Genomic DNA, 27431 nt, shown 5'->3' with positions numbered 1-27431 from the left:
GTAACCTGAGTCGCATTCCTTTGGGTATATCCCTAAGAGTGGGATTGCTGGATCATATGGCAGATCTATGTTTAGTTTTTTAATAAGCCTCTATATTGTTTTCTAGAGTGGTTGTATTAGCTTGGATTCCCATTATCAGTGTATGAGGGTTCCTTTCTCATGAAAGACATAAAAGGCTGTCGGTTTAATTGCTTTATACACTGGCCTGTAGTATGCTCCTTCAGGATAAAGACTACTCTTTGGTTGCTGTATAGTTAGTCATGCCTCCATGTCTGCAGGAGATTGGTCTCCAGGGATACCCCAATCTGGTGATTCTCAATTACCTTATATAAAATAGTGTAGTGTTTGCATATAATCTATGTGTATCCACCCGTATACTTTAAGTAATTTGTATATTACTATAGTACCTGATATAGTGTAACTACTGTGGGAATAGGTGTTATACTGTATTTTTTATGGAATAAACACCCTAAAAAAGTCTGTACATGTTTAGTGCAGACTCAAGAGCAGCCATCCATCTTGAGCCTACCCACATAGTATACACTGGCAACAAGTTTCAATTCCAATATTGGTTGAATCCATGGACCTGGAGGACCAACTGTATAGTAGTCAGGTCAACAAAAATGAATTCAGTTATGCTTGCCTGGTAAAAAGAAAGAAAATACTTGATTGTGCTGATGATTCTGTTTTTTCACTTAATGACCTTATGCCTTGGAGTCAATAGTAAGGAAGAAAATAATGATACTTAAGTCTGTTTCCTTTTTTTTAGTTCAGAGTATGAGTCTGAGCATCGTTCTTATGGTAAAGATTACTAATTTTTGTCAAACATGGTCCCTAAATATAAGACAGCCATGTCATCCATGCAGTATAAAAGTAAAGTTTTGTCAATCTGGGGTCAGATTGCTGGAGTTTGAATCCTGCCTTGGATAGATTTCTCAACCTATCTGGGCTTTAGTGGCTTACACATAAAATGAGGATAATGAGCCAGGTGCTGGTGGCTCACACCTGTAATCCTAGCTACTCAGGAGGCAGAGATTAGGATTGTGGTTCGAGGCCAGCCCTGGGCAATAGTTTGCAAGACCCTATCTCGAAAAAATCCATTACATAAAAGGGATAGTGGAGTGGCTCAAAGTGTAGGTCCATTCAAACCCCACTACTGCAAAAAAAAAGAAAAAGGGGGGGGTATTGTATCTTCAGAATGATGCTCTGAAGAGTCTTTCAGAAGTAATTTTGATAGTTAATGGTATTGCTTCATACATTAACTTCAGCGTTGTTTGTAAGATTTGGATCTAGAAATTTGTTGATTTTATTTAGCAGATGAAAATTCAATCCTGGGTGAAAGGCTGAATTTTCTAGCAGAATGGTGTAAGTTATATTTGATTAATGCGTGATGTAGTAGGCAGAAGTTTCTTTCCTTTAACTTTATATTTTATATTCTTACTGGTGTTCACAGTTTAAATTTATGCCCATTATCTTCCTTATGGAAATTAAGTACATAGGACTTAATCTTTTCAAATTCTCTTCTTTTACAAAGAGAATAGAAGGGAGGTTTTTTTTGTTGTTTTCATAGTAAGAGAAGAGGTCTCACTATGTTGCCCGGTCTGAAGTGATCCTCCTGCCTCAGCTGCCAAGTAGCTGAGATTACAGACACTTGCCCCATACCTGGCATGAAATTGGTATTCCTTGAACTCATCAAAGTTACCTGTAGAAGACCAGAGTGGCTGAAGTTGAGTAAGAGAAATACCTACTTTCATAGATTATTGTAAACTATGGAACCTTGAAAAGATGACCAAAACCAAGTTATTTCCAGTAACATTAAATGGCATAATGTTTTTTTTTTAATGTCCCAAATAGCTTTTGGATAGGCAAATAGACTACATGAAAAGATACTAGCTTTTCAGAATGTTCCCATTATGTTTTAGAACTGTCTGTCTTCATTTCTCATTTGTAAAAATGTACTTTCAAAATTGTCTTTGGGTTTATTTTCCAACTTGAGCCTTTAATTCTAAAGGTTTTTAATGCAGCTTGAGAAGGTAGACAGTGGGTAAAGTGACGTTGAAAAGCAGAACAAAAGGACTTCTGTGGGATGGAATTAAAATCCCTTGATTAAAAAAAATGACAGTTGTGTATTTTCTATGAAGACCTTTTTGTTAAGTACTCTTAATTTCTGCCTGATTTTGGCCCCAAAATTATGGAAATAGGGTATAGTTCCTGGCATAGCAGAAGGCTGGTGTTGATTGATAAACCATCAGTGATGGAATTTTCCTAAATTTTATCAAGCCTAAATAAGTGTCTTCAGAACTTTGAAACCATCAGTTATTTTTTAGTGCCTAATGTTGATGATACTCTGGCAACAGATTATTCTTTTTCTCTTTTTGGTAATTTTTTTCCTGCCCAAACATCTTTTGGGTGTGTCTAAAAAATGGATAACATTTTTCTTCAGGAATTTTCTAATATTTTCTTAGACCACTGCTTTTTTTGCCTTCCTTTCTAGAACTTCAGGTAGGTAGATGTTGGAACTTGTGGATTTATACTCCATATCATTTAACTTTCTCCAAACTTCTATCCTCTTATTTTCATTGCTTTCTGGCAGGTTCCTTGAACTTCTGTTTATTCATTTGCTTCTCAGCTATGCCTATTGTATTTTCAAGGTCTCTTTGTGGGGGGTGGTGGGGGTGCACACTGGGGTTTGAACTCTGGAGGGCCTCACCATTGCTAGGAAGGTGCTGTTACTGCTTGAGCCACTCCCCCACCCCTTTTTTTGTGATGTGTTTTTGAGATAGTGTCTCTAGAACTATTTGCCCAGGGCTGGCTTGTAACTGTGATTCTCCCACCAGCACCCAGCTCAAGGTTTCTAATTGGGGCTGGGGATGTAGGTTAGTGGCAGATCTTGTGCTTAGCATGGGTGAGGCCTTGGCCTTGGGTTTTGTGTTGAATCCCCAGCATTCCCTTCTTTAAAAAAGAAGAAATTCTGATTGTTTATTTTATACTGTTTTCTCAGATACTAGTTTTCTATTTGAGTTAGCGTCTCACTCTTTTTATGTATTGAGTTTTCTTTAGTGTTAGCAATTGTCTCTTGGAAGACAGGTAAATCATTTCTGTCTCTTGTTTTCTGTGTGAAGCGGATCCTCACTCCTTCAGGATAACATGGCCCTACTCTGGTCTGACTTTCTTCAGTGGAGTGAGAAGATTGTAGAGATTATGTCAAATGCAAGTTTTCTGACAATCACCCTGATGGTTGCCACCTCTTCTCCCTGCAGTTACTTAAAGGATTCTCAGTGTTTTCTCTTGCGGTTGGTTCTAGCATGTTTTCATAATCCTAATTGAGATTGCTGTTTGACTTACACTGGAAATTTTTGGAAGATGATTAAATCTGTTGTCAAGTGGAAGATTTTATTCACCTATTAATTTATTTGTGCTTTTCTGGGTTCCTTTCATCCTTCCATGTCTCAGTTTTAAATATATTTCTCATTGATGCCAGCAAGCTTACACTGTCTATAATGCACTGAACTTAGATATGTTATGAGTGATGCTAAAGAAGGAAAACAAGGTTTGCGGCAGGCGGGAATTTCTGGGCCTGCTTTTGTCTGAGATCTTAAGAGAGGCTACAATGGTTGCCACCGTTCCCTGAGTTTCACAGTGCTGCCTAAGGATGACGAGAAGAAAGAAACCGGAAAGTCAGCCAAGAAGGACAGGACCCAGTAAATAAATCTGTGGCAAGGCCACAAAGAAGACATCCAAAGGCAGTTTGGGACAAGCTCAACAACTCAGTCCCGTTTGACAAAGCCATTTATGACAAACTCTTTTTAAAGACATTCCCAACTATATCCCACCCCAGCTGTGGTGTCTGAGAGACTAAAGATTCTGGGTTCCCTGGCCAGGGCAGTCCTTCAGGAGTTCCTCAGTAAAGGACTTATCAAATTAGTTTTGAAGCACAGAACTCAAGTAATTTACAATAGAAATACTAAGGGTAGAGATACTCCAGCTGCTGAAGGTGCATGAACAGGCCTAACCAACTGTACATTTAGAAAAATAAAACTCTATTAAATAAAGTAAAGGAGGGAAGCAAAAGGTAAATGGAAAGGGGAAAGAAAAATGAAGTTAAGAATAGGGGAGAAAAAAAGATACAGAAATGATATCTTGCTCTCGCTTTTTATAACTAAGGAATACTCTGAGCCTGAAGCAGCTTGGGTTTCATGGATTCTTTAAATCATTTGTGGGGGTAGCTGCTTCTGCTTTTACTTTGTCAGTATTTACCTGTTGGAGGTACATGGATTCTTCTATGGTCCTATATATTTGTTAAAGTCAGGTGATGTTGACAATGATCAAATTTTGTACAGACATACCACAAAGCTCTTGTAATTAGTGACTGGAACGTGAATAACTGGCTTTGTCCACAGTAATACTTCCCAAATAATGATTGAAGATTTTACAACTGTTTACGGTTTGTATTAACTACCAGTTCTTCCATATTTTCCACACGGAGAGAGAAAGAGAGAGAGAGAGATAGAAAGAAAGTGTGCATGTGCACACAGTGGATCTAACAGAAAGCAAACTTTGAGACAGATAGTAGTGCAAAAGGTCTGTTGATGGGTAAATGATAAATATGGAGTAGCAGCTGTAATGAAGATGCTAAAGTATTTATACTATTTATTCTGCAAACAGACTAATAGAAATAGAGCAAACTATATGAATAAGTGGTTTTTAGAATAAGAAAGCCAAAAAGCTAATAAACATGAAAATATTTTCAAGTTCATTAGTAGTAAGAAAAATGCAAATTAAAAAAACATTGGGTTATTACTTTATACCTGAGTTTCTAAACCTTGGCATGACTGATATTTTGGATATAATAATTTGTTGTGGTGGTGGGCTAGCCTGTTAATTATAGGATATGAGCAGCATCCCCGATCTCTGCCTCCTTAATTCTAGTAGCACCTTCCTCTTCCTGTTGTGAATGTCAAAACTGAATTTCCAGGGCTGGAGATGTAATTTAGTAGTAGAGACCTTGCCTAGCATGTGTGATGCCTTACGTTTGATCTCTAGTAGCTAAGTAAATAAATAAAATTTCTAGCCATTATCAGAACCCTCTATGGGTATTGGGATATGAGGATCCTGCTTGACATGGCCACAGCCATCTTGGTCATAACTGTCATTTTGCCTGCCAGGTGACTCTGGCATGAATCCTGAACTCTGAAGGACAAAACATTTGTCAAAATAATCAGCTGGCTGTTATTGCCTGGACTGTTTTTTAATCAGTATTAGCCATATTAATCCTTTCTTAAGAAAGGCCAGGTACAATCTTGTTGGCTATAGCCTTTGTCTAGTTTAGCATACAAACCCCTTCCTCTAGACTTGCTGCTCTAGGTAGGCTTCTGTCCCGAAGTTTCTAATAAATTGCATTTTGTGCAGTCATGGTTCTGTCTGCCTCTTGATGTGGTCTTATTAGCATCTTCCTCTTTTGGGGGCTAATTCTTGTTCTGGAACTGTATTTTTCCAAAACAAGGGGGCAAAATTACTTTTGGCTGAGGACCACTGTTTTATACGCATTAGTGGCACATAGTTATCACTTCAATGATGATAGGAATGATGGAAAAGTGATACTTTAAAGCACTATAGAATTTTGGGGGAAAAGGCAGAATGTTTTTTGAAATTAAAAACAAATACTTTTGATTGAGCAATCCTTACTACTGAGAACATATCACATGAAGATCTTTGCATTTTATCAATTTATCATTTGATCACTGTAGTCTTGAGTCTTTTCTTGAACATTGTTTAGTTCTTAATTGTTTCCTCTTATTTCAGAACTCTCTTGATAGAGCACAAGCAGCCAAGAACAAAGGCAATAAATATTTTAAAGCAGGAAAATATGAGCAAGCTATTCAGTGCTATACTGAGGCTATTAGTTTGTGCCCTACTGAGAAGAATGTTGACCTTTCCACGTTTTATCAAAACAGAGCTGCTGCCTTTGAACAGTTGGTATGTACTCTAGGTTGTTTTCTGTTCCTTTTGTTTCTGTTTATTTGCTTAAAGTTTTAGTTAATGTTACTTAAATCTAGTACATTTTTGAAGGTTTTTTTTTTCCTTTGTTTTGAAATTACAGGATTTTTGTTATTTCCTTTAGTTAAAAAAACTAAGAACAAATTGTAGTTTTGCTGGCTACAATTATATAGATTTTATATAATTAAATAGTATAGAAAATTAGTTTTTTAGTGACTCTGTCGTTTTTAACAGTTGGAGGCTATTTCTTCAACTTTCTGTTTGTGTATCTATAATAATTGCATATGCAGGGGATGAAGACCAAAGGTCAATTCCATATATATTTTTTATGATAGGATTTTTCATTTGCCACCAGACTTTGTACAGCTTTTCATATCAAATCTTACGTATAAATAATTTCATTCTCTTAAAAGGTTATATGTAAAGACATTGTGTGTTTATGTCCTTGACTGTTGCATATCAAAACAGTGGAGAAAAGAGTATTATAGAGGAAATAGTAAGTATAATTGCTCTGAGGCTGGAAAGAGTTTGGTGTGTTTAAAGAACTATAGAAGTTCCTAGAGTTTAGAGAGATAAAATTGGAAAAATAGACAGGGACCAGGTCAGCTTTGTAAGCAGTAGGAAACTGTTTGAGCCTATATGAAGATGCACACTTGTAATTTCAGCACTTGGGAGATGGGAGCAGAAGGATCTTGAGTTCAAAGTCAGCCTTGGGCTATATAGTAAGACTATCTCAAGAAACGAAGGAAAGAAAAAGCGGGGAGAGGGGAGAAAGGAAGAAAGGGTTAATTCAGATTTGAGTCTAAGTGTAATTGAAATAATTAAGGGTTTTAAGCAAGGCATCATCTAATATTGCTCTTGCTTTTCTGTTGAGACTATATTGGAGAGTCAAAAGAGTACAAACAGGGAGACCAAGTTTCAGTAGCCTAGGTGAGACATGAAGGAAAGCTGAAGACCCACAGAACTTGCTATTGTATTGGATGTGAAAGGCAATGAAAAGCAAGGATTTTAATATCAGTGAGTATAGAAGGAGTGAAGACAGTTAAGTAGACAGTTTGAGAAATGTCTGTAATTTAGGAGAGCAGTTTGGGCTAGAGATAAATTTGAGAATCATCTAATTTTAGATGCAATCACCTAAGGAGAGAAAATATGAGGCCTCAAGGATTCAGCATGTAGAGATTAGGTAGAAGGGAAAAAGGAAATTGAGAAAGAGCAGCAGTGAGGTAGGAGGAAATCAAGGAAAGTGGTAACTATGGAGAATTGAGAATAAAAAGGAGCTGAGAAGTGGGATAGTAGCTGTAATGAGTTGCAAAATCTTTTAGATGATGGGACATCCTACAGCAAGTGTTTTTATATTCATGGAAATAGTCCAAAAGAGAAGCAGGTTGATGCAGAGAAGGAGTAGTTAAAAGATATGGATGGAGAGAGTGTGGATCCAAGTCACCAATAGAGGGACGGCCTTTGATGAGGTGCTGCCTCAGTTTTCGCAGGAATGAAGAAAAAAGTGGTATGAGCACAAAGCAATGGATAGGTTTGTAAATTTGGAGGTGGAAAGATAGCCTATATCCATTGCCTATTTTTAAAAATCTGGTTCCTTGTCTATTACAGGTGTAAGCTCCTGTAGTATATTGTGGATATTAACCCTTTGTGTTGGGACTATTGTGGGACTCTTTGTACTTGGTCTGTTATGTTTGGAAAAGTGATTTCTGTTGAACAGTGCTGTTTTTAGTGTGACTTTTTTTAATACTTTTAATTACAGCAAAAATGGAAAGAGGTGGCACAAGATTGTACAAAGGCTGTTGAACTTAATCCCAAATATGTGAAAGCTCTCTTTAGACGTGCAAAAGCCCACGAGAAGCTAGACAATAAGAAGGAATGTTTAGAAGGTGAGGGTAATTTTTTTATTTATGTATGAAAATTACTAAAGACTTTATAGTCATTGGTAAATTTATATGAAACTCTGCATGAGTACAGAAATCAGTTGTCTTTACAAACTGAACTCTTTCCCAACTGAGACTTTGTTTTCTACTTTAAATTGAAATTGCTGGTACTTAAGTACTGTCTCTGTTCTCATTATTCCATGATGTAGGAAACCAGAAAAGAAATTTTCGCAATAGTGTTTCTGTACGTATTTTCAGGTAATATTCTGTGTAAATGTGAAAAAAATTCTGGATGGATCATTAAAGAAAACATTTGGTTTTTTGCCTTTCATATTTTCAAACCTTATACCCAATTGCAGATTATGTAATTGGTAAACTATCCTAGTGAATTTGTCATTTTCAGTAGATGCTGCAAATATTTTGCAGCCTGTAATTGGTGGTATCTGCTCCCCAAACTGCAATTAGGAAATAGGAGGCTATGTTGGCTTTTAAAGTACGTTTTTATAGGTGATGTGAAGCTAAAAAGTGCTTTCTACTACATGTTTAAGTATGCTTTAAAAGATTTAGCCATAATTATTATTTTTAAAGTAACTTCTTTTTGTGGGGGGTGGTATGAATAAACTCAGGGCCTCACAAATACTAAGCACACCTACTAGTGGGCTGTACTTCTGCCCAAAATAACAACTTTTTAAAGGAAAAACCCTTTAAAAAAAATTTTTTTTTCTTGCCAGGTTCCAGTGGCTTATGCCTGTAATTCTAGCTACTTGTAGGGGGAGCAATCAGGATGATTGAGGCTCGAGGCCAGCCCAGGCAAATAGTTTGTGAGACCCTATCTTGAAAATATCCAGCACAAAAAAGGACTGGCAGAGTGGCTCAAGTGGTAGAGTGACTGCCTAGCAAGTATGAAGCCATTAGTTCAAACTACAGTATCACCAAAAAAAAAAAAATATATATATATATATATCATAAAAATAAAAACATTTCTGTACTACCAAATGAGGATATTTTAGAATGCTTAGCAAAATTTAAAATGTTGTGGTGCCATGTAATTTGGTACTGGGTGAAAGTAGTGTCATTTTAGAAAAGGAAGTCCTAAGTTTTAAGCCAGACCTTAAAGCTACTAACAGATAATACTTGGCAGAGAAGATGTTGATTACAATTTTATATAGAAAAAATGGTGTAAGAAAGACATTGATATTTGCACTAACCAAAGTTATTAGGGGAATGTGACACTAGACTGACTTTTTAGAGGAGCAAGGATGTGGACTAGTGAAAAATTGAGTTCAGAAAGAGAGGAGGCAGACATTTGAAAGGTTAAGGAACTACTGATCTTTTACATTTCATATCCTTCTATCTTGATCTGTGGGATGACCAGATGAAAAAGGCATTTTGAGGCAGATTTGAGTTTGGTAGCAAAATAGTTTTGGAGACAAGGAATAACTCTGGGTCCTGTGAAAAAGAAAAGACATTTGCTGAGTGTGGTGGTGATCACCTGTAGTCCTAGCAACTCAGGAGGCTATGGCAGGAGAATTATTTGAGTCCAGGAATTCAACACCAGCCTAGAGAACACCATAAGACCCTTTCTCAAAAAAAAACAAAAGGCCACATGAGCAAGCCATAATGTGTTGGTTTGCCTTTTGTTCTGGCCAGAAGAGTATTGTTAGATTCCTTGTTTTATTTGCTGTGTATAGAGTGTAGAATAGTGAAAAGCCTCAGAAGTTTTGCAGTGCAAGCCCTTTCATTACACAGGTAAGGAAAATAAATCTCTGAGAAGTAAAATGAGCTTTTGAGCTTTGAGTTTGGTCATAAAATATATAAAATTAAAGTATTAGAAATTTATTGAAAATGAAACAGCCTGGTGAAGGTATGATTTTAATTTGGCTTTCTGTAGTTACCTTGTGTCCATTTGATGCTGCTGATCATCTTTGCAATGATTTCACACTTAGATTTTCATTATTTCTAGATGTCACTGCTGTGTGTATATTGGAAGGGTTCCAAAATCAACAAAGCATGCTATTAGCTGATAAAGTTCTTAAACTTCTTGGAAAAGAGAAAGCCAAAGAAAAATACAAGGTAAATTAATATGAGTTCATTAAGGGTAATTTCTAATTTATTTTACTTGAATTGAGCATAGTGGTTATGGTAACAGCCAAAATTAGAACTGCATTATATTTCTTTTTCCTAGCATCTTGGGATTTTATACCATATTTTTTTTCAACAAGAGTATTGTCTGTGTCCAATACTGTACTTGGAGAATATTGTAATTCATCTGTATTGGGGGTTGCCACACAATGATCCATGGGCCAAATCCAGTCAGCTTCCTGTTTTTATAAATAACATTCAGCCACTTATATATTGTTTTTGGCTGATTTTGAGCTGTAACAACAGAGTTAAGAGATTGTTGTGGCATACAGGGATTTTATGATTTGCAAAGCCTAAACTTTACTGCTGGCTTTTTACAGAAAAATATTTGTTAACCCCTCTTCTATATCATTAGTTTTGTTGTTTTACACCGCCTCTGGTATCAAATGTGTCATTAGTTTTTCATGTATAAATTGGTACTGGTTTTAGGCTTTTACTAACAGAAAATTTCATTCAATAGTTATTAAACAAGCTCCAAGCCAAAGGGGTGGATACAAAGACATGGTCCCTTCCTTACAGAATTACAATTTAGTGACACTATTACTTAGTATAAAAGGCCTGATATGGTTAAGTATCCACGGAGAGATTAAGTAGTGTACGGGACTACCACAAGATTCACTGGTAAATTTTAGGAATACCAAGACAATGTTCATTTTTTTTTTTTTTTTTTTTTTTTTACTTACGACATGCTTTTCCCTCCAGTTGATCTTAATAATCTCATTATATATTGAACTTCCTATTTCTGAATGTTAGCAGAGTTAGATAGTTAAAACAGGTTTCTTTGCTATGGGATTTTAATGTACTAAGATGTGTTGTGAATCTCCAAGGTGAATATAGTTATAGTGGGTCTTTGTTTAAACTGTTGAATTTTTTTCCCTGCAACGTTTCATAAGGTTGAGGTTCCTTAAAAACATTTGGCGAAACATCATGCTAGAGTTTCACAAATTGAGCCTCTTAAGAACTTACTTTGTTTATATATGTTTACATGTTACTATCAAGTAGACTGTTTGAATTACAGGGTAGTAAGAAAGCATAAAGTAATTTGTACTTACCTAGATTAAAAATACCTTCCATATAGTCTAATCTGTGTATGCCACTTTGTAAATCACAGAATATTTTAATATTATTTTGATTTTTATAATTCCTTGTAAGATAATAAGGCTAGTATTTCAATTACCATTTTATTTATTTATTTATTTTTTCAATTACCATTTTAGAGATAAGAGAACTGAAACTAGAGATTTAATGATATGAGTAAGATCACATAACTAATAAGTGGCAAAATTAGAATTGCATCCTTTTCCTTTGATACTTAAGTCAGTTACCTGTAACGCTGTGTGGAAGGCAGGTAGGTGATAGCTTCATTTGTAAACTGAATTGGGCAAACTAAAAGACAGTAATGAATCTGGACATGGTGTTGTATGCCTATAATTCCAGCACTGAGGAAACTTGAGGCAGGAGGATCACATGTTCAAAGTCCAGCCTGGGCTACATAGCGAGTCTCTCTCAAAAACAAAACAAAACAAGTATAATAATTTACCCAGTTCCATCTAAGCTTTTCCCTAAAATGATAACTGATTGCCCCTATATATTCCTTCTCAGACTATCTTCAGTAAAATGCTAACGTTGGGGATATTTGTTACTTGATATTACCCATTGGATTTAAAATACTTACTTGTATTACTCTAAATTAAGATAAGTTGAATCTCTCCCCAGAGAGCAGAAAGATAAATATGGATGTCTTAGTCCATTTTGTGTTGCTATAACAGAATACCACAGATTGGCTAATTTATAAAGAAAGCAAAGTTGTTTTTCACAGTTCTGGAAACTGGAAAGTCCAATTGTCAAGGTGCTGGGAACTGGTGAGGGCTTTTGTGGAGTGGCTCAAGTGGGAGAGTGCCTGCATTGCAAGCATGAGACCCTGAGTCCAAATCCCAGAGAAGGATCGCAAAAGAAAATTAAAAAAACAATTATACTTTAAGGAGAAATAAAAACTCCTATAATTATGAACTGGATAGTTGTGTAAAAAAGAAATAATTAAAAGAGGAAATGTGATTTCAGTATTGTTCTCAGTGGCACTTAACTGTAATGGAATGGAAATCTTCAGGTGAAAGCTCATGGTAAAGGTGCTTAACATTTTGGGCATTTGTGTAGGACTCATTTAATACCTGCTTTGAAGAGCTGGACTGGCACCATCATCATTCCCATGGTCTTGTTCCATGGCTTTAGAACTTATTTATTTATTTTGCAGTACTGGGGTTTGAAGTCAGTTCCTACACCTTGAGCCACCACACCAGTCCTTTTTTGTGATGGGTTTTTTTTCAAGATAGGGTCTTACGAACTGTTTGCCCAGGCTGGCTTTGAACTGCAGTCCTCATGATCTCTTGTTTCCTGAGTTGCTAGGATTATAGTTACGAGCCACTGGTGCCCAGCTTGAAGTTAATATTCTTTAGTTACTTAAAAATAACAATCCAGTTTTACAACAGTCATTCTTAGTGTTCTGCAGTGTGCCTGCTTCTTTGATTAGTATTTTCTCATTTTGATAAATATAAAACATGATTAAATTTCAGAATCGTGAACCTCTGATGCCATCTCCACAGTTTATCAAATCTTACTTCAGTTCTTTCACTGATGATATAATTTCTCAGCCCATGCTTAAAGGAGAGAAGTCTGATGAAGATAAAGACAAGGAAGGGGAAGCCTTAGAAGTAAAAGAAAAGTATGTATGCCAAGCATGTTATGCACTGAATGTTGGCATTTGTTTTTGTTGGGATTGTTTGTTTTTGGCTATCCTGGAGCCTAAGTGAATTTAGAGTCACTTCCCGCCCACCCCCCCCCAAAAAAAAAGGATGTGCAGATATTAAAAAATATATAACAATATTGTTATTATAATTAATGGATACCTTTCTTTCTAGCATGTGTCTGTTATTTTGGTGACTCAAGCTTACTGCCAGGAGTCTGCTGGTATTGCAGCCCTACATGATATCCTCAAAAGGGTTGCCACTGTGTCAAGTGGTTTACCGTATTTGAATAGAGGCACTAACTTTAATTATTGTGTAACTCAACATCCATATGTTTTAGTATGGGGAATTTTTCAATATGTATTCTGTGGGGTGCTTAGGAATGCTATAAATTCCTACAAGTTCTTTTTTTTTTTTTTTTTTTGTGGTACTGGGCTTGAACTCAGGGCCTTCACTTTGAGTCACTCCACCAGCCCTATTTTTGTGAAGGGTTTTTCGAGATAAGAGTCTTGTGAACTAGTTCCCCAGGTTGGCTTTGAACTTCCAGTCTCCTAATCTCTGCTTCTTGAGTAGCTAGGATTATAGACGTGAGCTACCGGTGCCCAGCCTTCAGCTTCTTTTCTGCTTGTCTAAGGAAAGTACTATTCCTTTGACTTGTGTTTGATGCTACAGAAAGCTGAACATGGCGTAGGATGCGATGTTTAAAGTTGAAGATCTAGTGATGTAATATATACACAATGTAGCCTGCATATCTATTCAGATTTATCAGTACTTGTGTTTTACAGTTAAGTAAATTCTGTAAGAGAAGGTACAATATTTGGTATTGGTATATTGTGGTATATATTCAGATTGTTTTTGATCTTTGTCTTCCAATTTTTTTTTTTTACCATTATTGGCCATCTTTTGAATTAAGACACCATGCCTAATGTACCAAGATGTATAAATGCTACTCGATATATGATCTTTCAGAAATTTGTAGTTGGAAAATAAATGTTTGAGATGTCATATAGCTCTGATGACAGTGGTGCACATAATTTCTTCTTCTGGTTATTAAATAGTCCTTGTCCCACAAAAACAACAGCGAAGATAATATAATTATTCTAAGAGTTATAACATAGTTAGCTCTCATCAGAACACTAGCTGGACTTGTCCCCAAGTTTTTTAATTCCATTTCACTTTGAGCCTTAGCTTCATCATCATTTAAATGAAGCTAATCATATTTATGTCTCAGGGTTATTTTGAGGTGTACAGATCATGTTTCTAAGTACCTAACACTTATGTTCTTAGTAAGTAGGAATTTTTTACTTTGATATAATGATTATTTCTGTTTTCTTAGCCTGATGATCTTAGGAACAAAATAGGGAATATTAGAAAGAATTATATGAAAGGCTACTGGAGATTTGTAAGATTTTGATTGACATACTTTTAAGTCACTTGCCAGTTTTCTCTATATGGAATGTAACAACCAAAATGAGAAATTGTACTTTAACTTACTATGCCTTTCAACAGATGCTCCCTTACTTATGATGGGTTGCATCCTGATAAACACATAATAAGTTGAAAATACCGTACAAGTCAAAAATGCATTTACTATGCCTAACCAACTGTGCATTATATTTTAGTAACATGGAATGCTGTAAAGTAGTCATTTTTTATCCTCGTGATCCTTTGGGTGACTGGGAACTGTGGCTCACTGCCACTGCCTAGCATCACATGAGAGTGTTATACCATGCATCACTAGAAATTACTTAACTCAGATATGCCATATGTGGCAAGTTTTAGCATTTGGTCCTTTCTTAATAAATAATTTCCTATTTTTGTTTTCATCTCCAGTTCTGGATATTTAAAGGCCAAACAGTACATGGAAGAAGAAAATTATGATAAAATCATAACTGAGTGCTCAAAAGAAATAGATGCTCAAGGCAAATACATGGCAGAAGCATTATTATTACGAGCCACTTTCTACCTGCTTATTGGCAATGCCAATGCGGCCAAGCCTGATTTAGATAAGGTCATCAGTTTGAAAGAAGCTAATGTGAAGGTACATTTTGAAATGTGTGTGCATGTGGAAAAACTTAAATGGAAATGATGCTTTTATAAATGTTTTGTCAGATATTTTAGCATTGCACTTGCCATTCTCCAAAAGGTTATTTTTGTTTTGTTAATGATGAGTGAGTTGGTATAGTAAATATGAAATATAAATATTGTTAATATTTGTCTTTAGCTAGGAAAGTAAAATTTTTTTTCTACAGGCTCTGGTAGTTTCAACTTCCTCTTGTAACCTCTGCCTACTATATTAAACTGTATTTGAGTAGTGTTACAGATAATGGAGCAATGCTATTGAAAATGTAAATAGCATGCAATACAAAGCATCAGGTTATGAAGGCTAAGTATTTGTTAAAAGTTCTCTCCTCCATCCTCTTGCCCATTGTTTTGGTATTGGGCTTTTAACTAGGGCTTGAGCTTGCCAGGCAGGCACTGTACCAGTTGAGCCATGCCCCCAGCTCAAAAGTCCCTTTCAAAAATTTGATTTTAAAATTGAAGATATCCTCATAACATTATCTTTATTTTTCACTGATTTTCCTGATGGCTACAAGTATTCTGTTGTTACTTGGTTGACATATATACGTAGAGCTGCTTTGAAGAAGAAACGTATTTGTTTTCATGATCATGACTGTTAGTTTTAACAGCAAGATGTCTACCGTATCTATGTATAAAAATTTACCCAACATGTAGCCTAAATATAGAAGCTAAATTATAGAACTCTTAGAAGAAAATAGAGTAGTAAATGTTCATTACCATGTATTAAGCAGGGGTTCCTGAGATATGACACCAAGTGCAGATAAATTTGATTTTATCAAAGTTAAAATTTTTTATGCTCGAAAGAATACCATCAAGAAAGAGAAAGCACTTTCCACAGAATGACAGAAAATATTCAAAGATCGTTTATCTGATAAAGGGCTTGTAATCCAGTCTTAGAACTCAATAGAAAGACAACTTAGTTTAAAAAGGCAAAGTATTTGGACATTGTTCAAAGAATGTATACAAATAACCAGTAATAACATAAAACACACTCGACATCATTACCTATTAGGAAAATGTAAATCAAACCACAATGAGATATCACGTCACACCTACTAGGATAGCCATAATTTTAAAAATAGTATACAAGGCTGTAAGTCAAAAAAATGGACAGTAACAAGTGTCGGTGAGGATGTGGAATAATTAGAATTATCCTGCATTGCTGGTACAAATGTAAAATGGGAAAGCCTCTTTGGAAATTAGTTTGGTAGTTCCTTTTTCCTCAGAAAGTTAAACATACAGTTACCATATAATGTAGTAGGTTCGCTCTTAGGGTATATACCCAAGAGAACTGAATACAAGTGTCAGCACAAAAATTTGTACATGAATGATTATAGCAGTACCGTTCATGATAGTCAAAAGTTTAGAAGCAACTCAAATGCCCTTCAGCTGATGAGTGGCTAAATAAAATGTGGCGTGTCTATCACTAAAATACTATTCTGCAACAAAAAAGTTCTAAAACATGCTACAACATAGGTCAGACTTGCACACAATGTACTAAATGAAATAAGCCAGACAAAAAGGCCATATGATACTTAAAACACCAGTGATATACAAATCCATAGAAATGAACAAGATTGCTGGTTTTCAGGAGCTGAAGATTAGGGAGTAATGACTAATATGTATAGGATACTTAAGGGGATGGTAAAAATGTTCTGGAATTAGTGGTCATCAGTGTACAACTTAGTTAATGTACTAAAAACAACTGTTATGTACACTTTAAGAGTAAGCATTAGAATATGCAAATTGCACCAATTTATTTTAAAAAATACCTAATTGTAAAAAAGAAGTAGTGATGAACCTTTTCTCATTTTGGCTATGTAGCTTCGAGCAAATGCCCTCATCAAAAGAGGCAGCATGTACATGCAACAGCAGCAGCCTTTGCTGTCTACTCAAGATTTTAACATGGCTGCTGACATTGATCCTCAGAATGCAGATGTTTATCACCACCGAGGACAGGTGAATCTATTTTCTTACCTTGAGTTCTGACCTATGACTTGATCTATTTAATAACCATTTTGAACATTTTGTATCACTTCTGGTAGCTGTGAACAAGAGTATTTTAGTGGTTTACGGTTTGTATTACTCTTCAGTTTCGTTTTGAATATTTGCTCGTAATTTTGGCATTTACTTATGAAAAAAAGAAAAGGAAGGCAAAAAAAAAAAAGTTGACTTGCCAGTTCAATTAGTTTTTCAGGTGTTCTCAGTCCGTAGCTTTTCAGTGAGTAAAATATTAACATTTAGCAAGCATTTTGAGTTAATGCTAGAATCAACAGGAGGAGTTTTATGGGCTTTTTACTATAAGGAATTAATAGCTGAAACTCTAAATAGCATCCCAAAAAGAATGTCCTCTGGAGTTTTATAATAGGCATATTCATTTTTTAGTAAAAAATACATCATGAAGAAAACAGTTCCAGTTGTAGCATCACATGGAAATAACATGACTTTATAATTTTCTTAACATTGGATAAATGGACACCGGTTTTAAGTTTTAGAATCTTAAAAAAAAATCACAAGATTTTCTCTGTTTCTACAAAGAAATTTTACATTGAATGATTACTATGTTGAGTATTGACTGTGATAATGAAAAGAGACGTGGTATGGACTTAATTGGCAAACCTTTATTTTCGAATTGCATTTACTTAAGTGATTTTTTTCCTTAGCTCAAAATACTGCTTGATCAAGTTGAAGAAGCAGTGGCAGATTTTGATGAATGTATTAGATTAAGACCTGAGTCTGCTCTGGCCCAAGCTCAGAAATGTTTTGCGTTGGTGAGTACTAGTTTGTGTGTTTTGTTTTGTTTTTTGTAATTCCGGAACATTTTTATTGATAGATGTTAATGGATATGTAATTCTGTATTTCTCTGTTTTGAGTTCATCTTACATTTTACTATCTTTACTATTTTGTTTTTTTTTTTTTTTTGAGACAGGGTCTTGCTATCTAGTCCAGGCTGGCCATCAACTCATGGTGATTCTCCTGCCTCAGCCTCCTAGAAACTGGGATTGTAGGCATGGACACCTATGCCCAGCTCTGAGTTCATCTTGATAATTGTTTGTCCCTGAGGTTATGCCCCTCTAAACAGAACTAGTCTTCCTGTTTCATTAGAGTAAATCAGTACAAAGGATTGAAAAGCATTTTGAGGACAAAGTTTGTAATCATGACACTATGTAACTACTCTCATCACTACTGTATTCAGCTTTTCCTCAGTATTCAGAAACAGAAACCTGTGAAAAGGTGAAAATTAGTCAAATTCTATAATTAAGTATTCTCACTTGATACACTCCTATCTCTGAAAGGAATTTTTATTACAGAATAAAAATGATTTTAAAATGTATTAAAAATTCTGGGCTGAGGGTTATAGTTTAGTAGTAGAGTGCTTGTCTAGGATACATGAAGCCCTGGTTTGTTTCCAACCACACACACAAAAAATTGTCCCATTATAGCAAAGTTACCTTCTTATGAGTCAGTATGCTTTCTTACAGAGTATTGAGTACCTTAAAATTATGTAGTGACTGTGAAGTCCTTGTTTACATAGTCTTTGGATTCCTGCTGCTGAGGTGGAGCCCTTTTGAATGCAGCAAATTATATTAGTAAATTACCTAGTTTTCTGGAAAAGTTTGTGTAATTGTGTGTCTTTTATAATATGTTAATATTCCAGGGGTTTTTGAGTTCTTCATTTGACACACTTTATTTTATTTTGTAAATAGTATCGTCAGGCATACACAGGAAATAATTCTTCACAAATCCAAGCAGCTATGAAAGGTTTTGAAGAGGTCATAAAGAAATTTCCAAAGTGTGCTGAAGGATATGCATTGTATGCCCAGGTAAATGTGATATTTAAAAGAATAATAATAGTAATTTTTTAGAGAATTGTATTTGTATGCTGAATCTCAGTATGAAAATGTGGTACCCTGGTTGCACCTTCTACTGAAGCAGGTGACTTTGTTCCAGCTTTAGCTCTCAGGGTTCCCAGCATGGTCCGAGAGGCTTTTATTGCATAATTTGGGAAACATACCCCCAAATTCATGACTGGGAAAGCATAAGGCAAGCATTTCTTTCATATTTTCATTTGGATTAAATTTGCAAAAAGTAATAACTTTGGAAAATTTACTCTGCATTTAATTGGTGGGGAAAGTATCCATGGAGAGAATTTTCTTTCTGTTTGTAACCCCCTGTTAAATGGCTAGGTAAGCTATAGGAACTTATTTTAATTTCTCTTCAATTTGTCTGAAATTCTTGAAACTTTCTTGATTTAGAATTGAAGCTATGGAAAGTAGAAATTAAGTTTGAATTTTTCGTGATAAGAAACTTGAAAACTTTTAAATTATAAATCGTATTTCTCAGTGAAAATGATTTGCTTCTTAAAAACCACAATTATACCTTCCTCTCTCTTTTTTTTTTTCATTTTTCTTTTATTATTCATATGTGCATACAAGGCTTGGTTCATTTCTCCCCCCTGCCCCCACCCCCTCCCTTACCACCCACTCCGCCCCCTTCTTCTCCCCCCCTCAATACCCAGCAGAAACTATTTTGCCCTTATTTCTAATTTTGTTGTAGAGAGAGTATAAGCAATAATAGGAAGGAACAAGGGTTTTTGCTGGTTGAGATAAGGATAGCTATACAGGGCATTGACTCACATTGATTTCCTGTGTGTGGGTGTTACCTTCTAGGTTAATTCTTTTTGATCTAACCTTTTCTCTAGCCTTCCTCTCTCAAATAAATGATCTCTGAATGACTCTATTTACTCTGTCCTTAAGTTGAAAGTTCTTTTAGTATCAGTATAAACTGGCAATCTCAATATTCTATGTAATATATTTTCTAACATTTTTTTGAGACAGGGTCTCACTATGTAGCCAGGATGGCCTTAAACTTGTGATCCTCCTGTCTCAACCTCCTGTGTTCTGGGATTACAGGCATGAACCACCATGCCCAGCTTCTAACTTTTTATTACAGAACAAATGTTGGGGGTTTGCCCTATAATTCCCACAGAAATCGGAAGCACTAAAAAGTTACCATCCTTGGTAGACTCCTATCCCTAAACCATTCTTAAGGTTGCTTATTTTGTTTTTCATTCACTTCATACTATCTTTAGGCAGGTTATAAGAAAGATTTCATAAGGACATTGAGGGTTTATTGAGGGAGGGACTATAAGAAGGTTCATTTGTGTTGAATCTGTTCTTTAAAGGTAGTTCCCGCACTTCACTGCATTACGATTGGTATTCTGAGGTACGAAACATAACCCAGGAGTTCTTTAACTTCAATTTGAAATAACCTTATCTCTTCAGTCTTAGTTCTCTCCAGTTCCTGGTGATAATAAAAATGAAATTTTGTTGACTGTACACTCTAATTTGTTACAAAAGCATATACTTATATAAAGTTTTATAACATATATCAAAGTTAAAATAAGGCAAAATGCACATTTTATTAACATCAGAAAGTGACAGCGTCATCCTCACCACTGTCATGGAATTCAAGACTTTTTGGTGAAGATTTTTATGAGGAGCTAAGAGAACGAAGGCCACTAAATTGCTTTTAAGGAAACCAATACTAGGAACAACTTTATTGCAGAGTTCTTCTTAATTGCACATTTGTCTTTCACTGTTCTTTCTTCAAAATAGATTTGACTTTAAACTGTCTTCTCACTAGCAGTAGCATTATAGTCTGTTCTTACTAAAATTTCTAATTTTTGTTTTACTATGTAGTTATAGGTAATGTAGATTTTTATGTACATATATACATACAAATTTAAATACTACTTTCCATAGCTTCTGTATATACGGTTATATAGGATAACTTTTTTTTACTTAATCCTCAAAGCTTGAGCTTAGATGTTAGCAACTCTCAAAGTTATAGCCTGAGTATGATGTGGTGACTATAGAACCAAGCCTTCTATCGCAGCCATTAAATCCGCCTTAAAAGTAGTTGATTATAGTTGCTTTTATTTTTATTAATCATTTAAGAAATGACTGGTAAGTTAACACATACATCTTAACTTGCCCTTCTAAATGAATTTTGCCTTTTAAAGTTACTCCCTTAAGACAAATACTATGATAAATTATTCATAAGTGACATAAGTGTACTTGTGAAAATTTGATACTACAACTGTCACTAAGTGTGATCTTATATTGGGCAGTTTACAAAATTAGGTGCTTGTGCATAAACTACTTGCAAGAAAAGAGAGGACAATTAAAATATTTATAATGGTGCCACTTAGAAACTATTAATTAAGATGTAAAGTTTAAATCCATTTCAATAATAACTTAAAGCATAATTTAGTAATGATTAGATGAAGTAAATTTTAATTAATGAGCAACATAGAACTGTTTAGGTTGTTACCTTAATATAACTGAAGTATCTCCTTACATAGGCATTAACAGATCAACAGCAGTTTGGGAAAGCTGATGAAATGTATGATAAATGTATTGATTTGGAACCAGATAATGCCACAACTTATGTTCATAAAGGGTATGTTATTATGTGGTTCTGTTTGTCTCAGTAAGATACTAAATGTTTCATAGTAATAAAATGTTTTTCTTTTGATCTTTGAGCAGTGGGACTGTGGGAAAGAAGTGTCAGTGAATTAATTGAACAATTTATTAATGTTTGTCAAGGATGCTGTTTCATTCTTATATAGAAGTTAGTAAATGCACTGTTCTCACTCCTGATAAAGGGTTTTAATTTCAGTTCTAAATATCCTGTTGTATATTGTTTATATCAGTTCTAAATATCCTGTTATATATTATTTATATCAAAATAGGTGATAAGTATACTTGAAATATCATAAGAAACCTCACTTAAATTTATACAAAGTAAAAAGCAAGCCTAGAAGAGTAGATACTTTTTTTACAATGCTGAGCATCCAACCCTGGATTTAGGACATCCTAAACATGCCCACCACCATTGAGCTGTACACACCCTAATCCAGATGTTCTTTCCAAATAAGGAACTTAAACCTTAAAACTAATAGAAATTGAAAAACCAAAAAACCCCTCAATGTATGTTAAGTATATACAGTTTTAGTTTTTGTCTTGTAAGTTAAATTGTAATTTTTTGTGTGTGGTGCTGGAATTTAAACTCAAGGGTGTTGTACTTGCTAGGCAAGCACTTTACCACTTGAGCCATGCCCTCAGCCCAAATAATAAATTTATCAAAGTCAGAAATTGAATCATACAATTATTTTCCTATTGATAATGGAACATGGTCACATCTGACTGCCTTTTTGTATTTGCAGTTTACTTCAACTTCAGTGGAAGCAAGATTTGGATAGAGGTTTGGAGCTTATCAGCAAAGCTATTGAAATTGACAATAAATGTGATTTTGCATATGAAACCATGGGAACTATTGAAGTGCAAAGGTAATGTCTATTCTTAGGAAGTTTATGATAGCACCATAGATTTATTTTGTCTTAGTACATATTTTGTTGCCAATAAAGTTTGTTAGGCCTTTTGATGCAAGCTTTCATCAAAATTATGCAGCTTTGATTCGCCTTGTGTCATTATTCTTCCAAGTTAAGTTACACTTATTTAAGTCAAGCTTATGCATTAGAAAGGGAAACCAGAGCCAGGTGCTTGGGTAGTTCATGCCTGCAATCCTAGCTACTCAGGAGGCAGAGATCAGGAAGTTAACAGTTCAGAGGTAGCCCTGGCAAGTAGTTCATGAGACCCTATCTTAAAATACCAACACACAAAAAAGGGCTGGTGGAGTGGCTCAAGTGTTAGAGTGCCTACCTAGCAAATGTAAGGCCTTGAGTTCAAACCTCAGCACTACCAAAAATACAAAACAAAACAAAATACTGGGTTGTTAATATCCATTGTGTATATAAAGAGGAGAGAACTTGTATTCTTGTTGAAAGGAGAAAAACACCCGTAATGTGCTTATTAGTCAGTGCAGAATAATGAGGATTTATAATCAGATTGCCACACAATCTGAATCCTAATACAAAGAAGCAACCAGCCAAGTGAGTGGGCAAGTTGCAACATTTCTGAGCTCCTGGGTTTTCTTCAAAATTGGGGTTGGATAAGATGAATTTTTGCAACTGTGACATTGCGTAATGTCTTGCTTTACATAAATGTTTACTCAGAGTTGCACTTAAGATCCATATTAACAGATAACAGACAAATGTTTACAAATGATTCCATCTCCATACTGGCCTTGATTTTCAACTAAGAACTTATTCTAGGCTAAATTCTGAACTTTCAGTGTCTTCCAAATACTACTTCAGTTGATCTAAACCCAATCTTTATAAAGATAGAGATTATATCATCCCCAGTTTAATTGAAGAGTGTAGAACTAATGCCCACAGTGATCAGGTTAACAAGGTTGCACAGTATGAATAGATGATTTGAGTCTACACTGATGTCAAAGTAACTGATCTTGTCACTGTCTCTAACATGAGTTCTCTTAATTCCTTCTCCTGTGCCCTTCCTGTGACCCTTTCCATTTTCCAGAGTAGAGAGAATATAGACAGACTGATGAAAATTTTTCATATGGATCTTTTGAGTCATTCTGTACTGACAGTTGCATGTAAATACTGAATTCTTTTTTGTGGGAGAGACTGGGGCTTGTACTTAGGGCTTCACACTTGCAAACCAGGTGCTCTACTGTTTGAGCCACACCTCCAATCCATTTTGCTCTGGTTATTTTGGAGATAGGGTCTAGTGAACTATTTACCTGGGCTGGCCTCAAACAGCCATCCTCCCGATCTCATCCTTCCAAGTAGCTAGGGTTAATGTCTGAGCTACTTGGAGCCTAACAGGTATTGAATTCTTAATTGCTAATTTATTATCATGAATAAGATATTCTCTTACTAAAGAGGACAGAATAGTGGTTCCTATCTTTCTTGAGCAAAGCTGTGGATTCTTTTTAGAATAGTGCAGATAGAAAAATACTTTGCATTTAAGGTGTTCATAGATCCTAAGTTTAAGGACCTCTGATTTAGGGGGTTTGATGGAATTTTGTGTGTTTATTGAACTTTTAAAAGTCCATTGTAAATCTTACCATACATTTAAATAGTGTGAATGATTGCCGATTTCTTTTAGAATTTAGTAGATATGCTAGCTCAATATGAATTCTTGAAAAAAAAAATTTTTTTTTTTTTTTTAAGTAAGTTTATCACATAGTCCCAAACTGTAGTAGGAGGTTATATATAGTCACCGTAGGAGTACTTACTGTTTAGACTGGCACATATATAGTGGGGACTTAAATATTTGCTGTATGATTAGATACATATATACATATATACATGGCTAACAGTAGTTACCTAAGATAGTTCTTGGTGATTGTATATATAGCCTAGTCACACTTAAGCAGTAAGAAGTAAACTTTATGTTTGTCCACAAGCATATTTATCTGTTTACTCAGAAACAGACAGTAGTTACTAACCATCATGCTATGTTCTGGAATTGAAAAGCATCCATCAAGTTGCTAGTAAGAGGGCTGGGGTGTGGCTCAAGTGGTAGAGCACCTACCTAGCAAGAGTAAGGCCCTGAATTCAAACCCTAGTACCAAGTAGTTCACAAGACCCCATTTCCAAAATAACCAGAACAGAATGGACTGGAGGTGTGGTTCATGTGGTAGATAGCCTGCTTTGTGAGCACCTGCTTTGCAAATTGCAAAGTCCTGAGTTCAAACCCTAGTTCCACCAAAACCAAAAAAAATCCAGTTTAGATATTGTGGATGTGGCTGTTGAAGGAAGTTTGCATAATGTAGGCACATGGTATTTTTAAGAGTAGTTAACATTTATTGAGTTCATTCAATGTATTATGGAATGTGTTAATTATGAAAGCATTTTAGTAGAATCATAATTGAAGCTTAGTGATCAGGCTTCATGTAGCAGCATTTATAAAGTTTATTGGATATTGTGAAGTACTTGTTTAATCTGAGAACTTAAAAAAATATTCTTCTTTTAGAGGAAACATGGAGAAAGCCATTGACATGTTCAACAAAGCTATCAACCTGGCCAAATCGGAAATGGAAATGGCTCATCTGTACTCACTTTGCGATGCTGCTCATGCCCAGACAGAAGTTGCAAAGAAATACGGATTAAAACCACCAACATTATAAAACAAGGGGGAAGGAGACTGACTCTCTTTTTAAAAGAAGTTTATCCCCTCTTTAAGTAAACCCTGAAGACACTGTCATGAACCGTGCTGAATGGTGGAACTTTAGTATCCCCTTTGTGGTGTTGTCATTCTTTACATCTGTTTCATGTTTAGATATTGTGGATGTGGCTGTTGAAGGAAGTTTGCAGTTTTGCAGCTTTTATTCCCTGTGCAACAAAAGCTTAGAACCTGTTAAAGGGATTAAGTTTTAGAGTACAAAAGATAATTGGCCATGCAAATAAAAACTTTGTTGATTTTTTTTTTTTTTTGGATGGGGGTGGGGACTGATTATGTTCTGGATGATTTTGTCTTTATGTGTGTATAATATGTGAGTATTTTATAGTGTGTTGGTTTTTTAATTAACATAGTAAGTACTGTAAAATAGATTACTTTTATATTAATCCTTTTCAGTTAATTTTTTTGAAGGATGCAAAGCTTAAATGTGTATTACAGTAAAATTGAGAGACTCTTTAAACAATTGTCAGCATGCACAGTGCCTCTGATTCTGCACACCTTTAGAAACTGAAAGTCCATGGCAGCTGTTTTTCATGCTGTAAATTACGCAGAAGCAAAATATTCTGATTGATATGTATGCTGGAAGACTATTAATGGGAGAGTGAACCAGGAAAAGAAGTAAGATAAAAGAAGTATGTTTATAATTGCCCATACCTATTTTCTGTAATAAGTACTACTATTTAATAGTGTACTTTTTAAAGTGTGGATTGTGTGTAATCCAAATAAAGGTGGAATAAATGTGATATGTGGGGGTATTTAATTAGCTTAAATTTTCTAGTGAAGAAAATGGCTATAGGTTCAAAAGGGTATAAGTCTTAGAGCCAGAGCATAGTTGGTTTTTTTTTGTTGTTTTTTCCCCAAATGGCAAGTTTAGTGTTACAGCTTTGGCCACATGTGCTCAAGGAATTTTGAGCCAGTATTTTCAAAGATGTGGAGTACATATAGACTGCTTTTTTGTATTGAGGTAACCTAGAGTACTGGCTCATGTCCAGGTCTTTACTAGATATTGTCAGTTCTGACAGTAGGTTTTTGTTCCTCTCTCCTGAGCTTACCTGTACTCTTCATCTTTAGAAATCACATCAAGGAGTATTTCCACTTGTCATTTTATAGACCATCCTTTTGTTCACATGTTGGATTTTTCTGGTGGGGGAAGGGCTGTGTTCTTAAAGGTCTCTTGTTTTGAGATACTGAGGACAGGGAGAAGTTTAACTGAATATAATAAAAAAGCAAACTATTTGTTACTTTTCTGGAAATGAAGTCTAATTATAGTTTACATGATTGGGAGTAAGGAGCATTTTACCATCTTTAAAAGGATGCTTTATCCTGTTGAAACCAAAAAGATTTTGTCTACAACTGCTATCTTTCTAGGAACTATCAGAAATGACTCCCCTTCCAAAGTCAGTCTCTGGAAAATATTGAGGAAAACTCTGACTGGTTTTCGTAGGGGTAGTTAACATAATTTAAGATGGGTGGGATAATGGGAAGTTGACAAGCTCTGCATTTTGTTCTTAAATTATTCACCTATTGTGATAACTCCAGAATACAGAAAATGCTCTACATCTCTGAATGTGAACCCCTGGCTTCAAAAAAAAGTTTTTATTTGCATGGCTGTGTTTACATTAACACTTACATTTTCTACTACACTTCTCCCTTTTTCTCCTTTGGGGTTGGGTAGAAAAAAAAAACAAAGGAAGCATGTGCCATTCAATATTGTCATTCCAAATTCTCACAGACTATTGCCTGTTTGAAAATAATTTGAAACTGCACTGAAAGCTGCATCTGTCTGTATCTTTTCTTTTGTAAATGACCTCACATGTAAATTCACCAAATAAATATTACATTCAGACTTTTCTGTCTGTTCTTTGAACAGAATGATAGGTAGTTTGTTCATTTATTAAACTGTTGGCCAATTATACCACTGGGGATTGTGGGCTTACACTAACTTTGGAAACAGGCACGCACATGTTTGTTAATGTGGCTGGTGGAGTATCCTGAGAGGACTGATCCAACTGTGAAACAAGATCCCACGAGAACTACTAGAGCTGCCTTATTCTTTATCGGTCTTACCCATACTTGTATAGTAGTGTTGCCAATCAGACCTGGGCTTTGGGGCTAAGTTTTGAAGTGTTTGCTCCACCAGTGAGTTTAATCATAGTTTTCAACTACATGCAGTCTTTTGGAAAACATACTTAAAATAATCACTATACTTGATAATTGTGATATAAGATAAGCAGTATCTCGTATCTCAAAATAATAGCAAGAAATTTTCTTTTTAAAACAATTCAAACAATTTTCTGCTCTCTGGAAACTCAAATTTAAGTTTACTCAAATAGAAGTTTAAACAGTACTTTGTACCTAAGAAGTCAACTAACTCATTTTAAGGTTTAACCAAACCAGGAAATTTCTGACTATAAGAATAATGATTACCCACAACTATCCTGGTAAATTGAGTTGTAAGGTCTTTGTATTTATAG

The 27431-nt window shown here is 35.2% G+C and overlaps 1 protein-coding gene and 1 pseudogene across 1 annotated transcript in view; both read left to right on the top strand.

The window, feature by feature from the left end:
• Positions 1-26803, top strand: part of Tomm70 (translocase of outer mitochondrial membrane 70) — a 34758-nt gene extending 7955 nt beyond the window's left edge. The window contains exons 2-12 of the mRNA XM_074072979.1: positions 5803-5976; positions 7757-7883; positions 9841-9950; positions 12590-12738; positions 14594-14801; positions 16667-16801; positions 17506-17613; positions 18550-18666; positions 21210-21307; positions 22074-22196; positions 24751-26803. Of these exons, the coding sequence (XP_073929080.1) occupies positions 5803-5976; positions 7757-7883; positions 9841-9950; positions 12590-12738; positions 14594-14801; positions 16667-16801; positions 17506-17613; positions 18550-18666; positions 21210-21307; positions 22074-22196; positions 24751-24904 (1503 nt within the window). The 3' untranslated portion in view covers positions 24905-26803. The remainder of the gene's footprint in view (positions 1-5802; positions 5977-7756; positions 7884-9840; positions 9951-12589; positions 12739-14593; positions 14802-16666; positions 16802-17505; positions 17614-18549; positions 18667-21209; positions 21308-22073; positions 22197-24750) is intronic.
• Positions 828-5795, top strand: LOC141423151 (small ribosomal subunit protein eS25-like; annotated as a pseudogene).
• Positions 26804-27431: the final 628 nt, after the last annotated feature.

Source organism: Castor canadensis, chromosome 5 (genome assembly GCF_047511655.1).
Source record: "Castor canadensis chromosome 5, mCasCan1.hap1v2, whole genome shotgun sequence".
Taxonomy (NCBI): Eukaryota; Metazoa; Chordata; class Mammalia; order Rodentia; family Castoridae; genus Castor; species Castor canadensis.
Note: the sequence above shows the minus strand (reverse complement) of the source record. Positions and strands in the feature narration are given on the sequence as shown.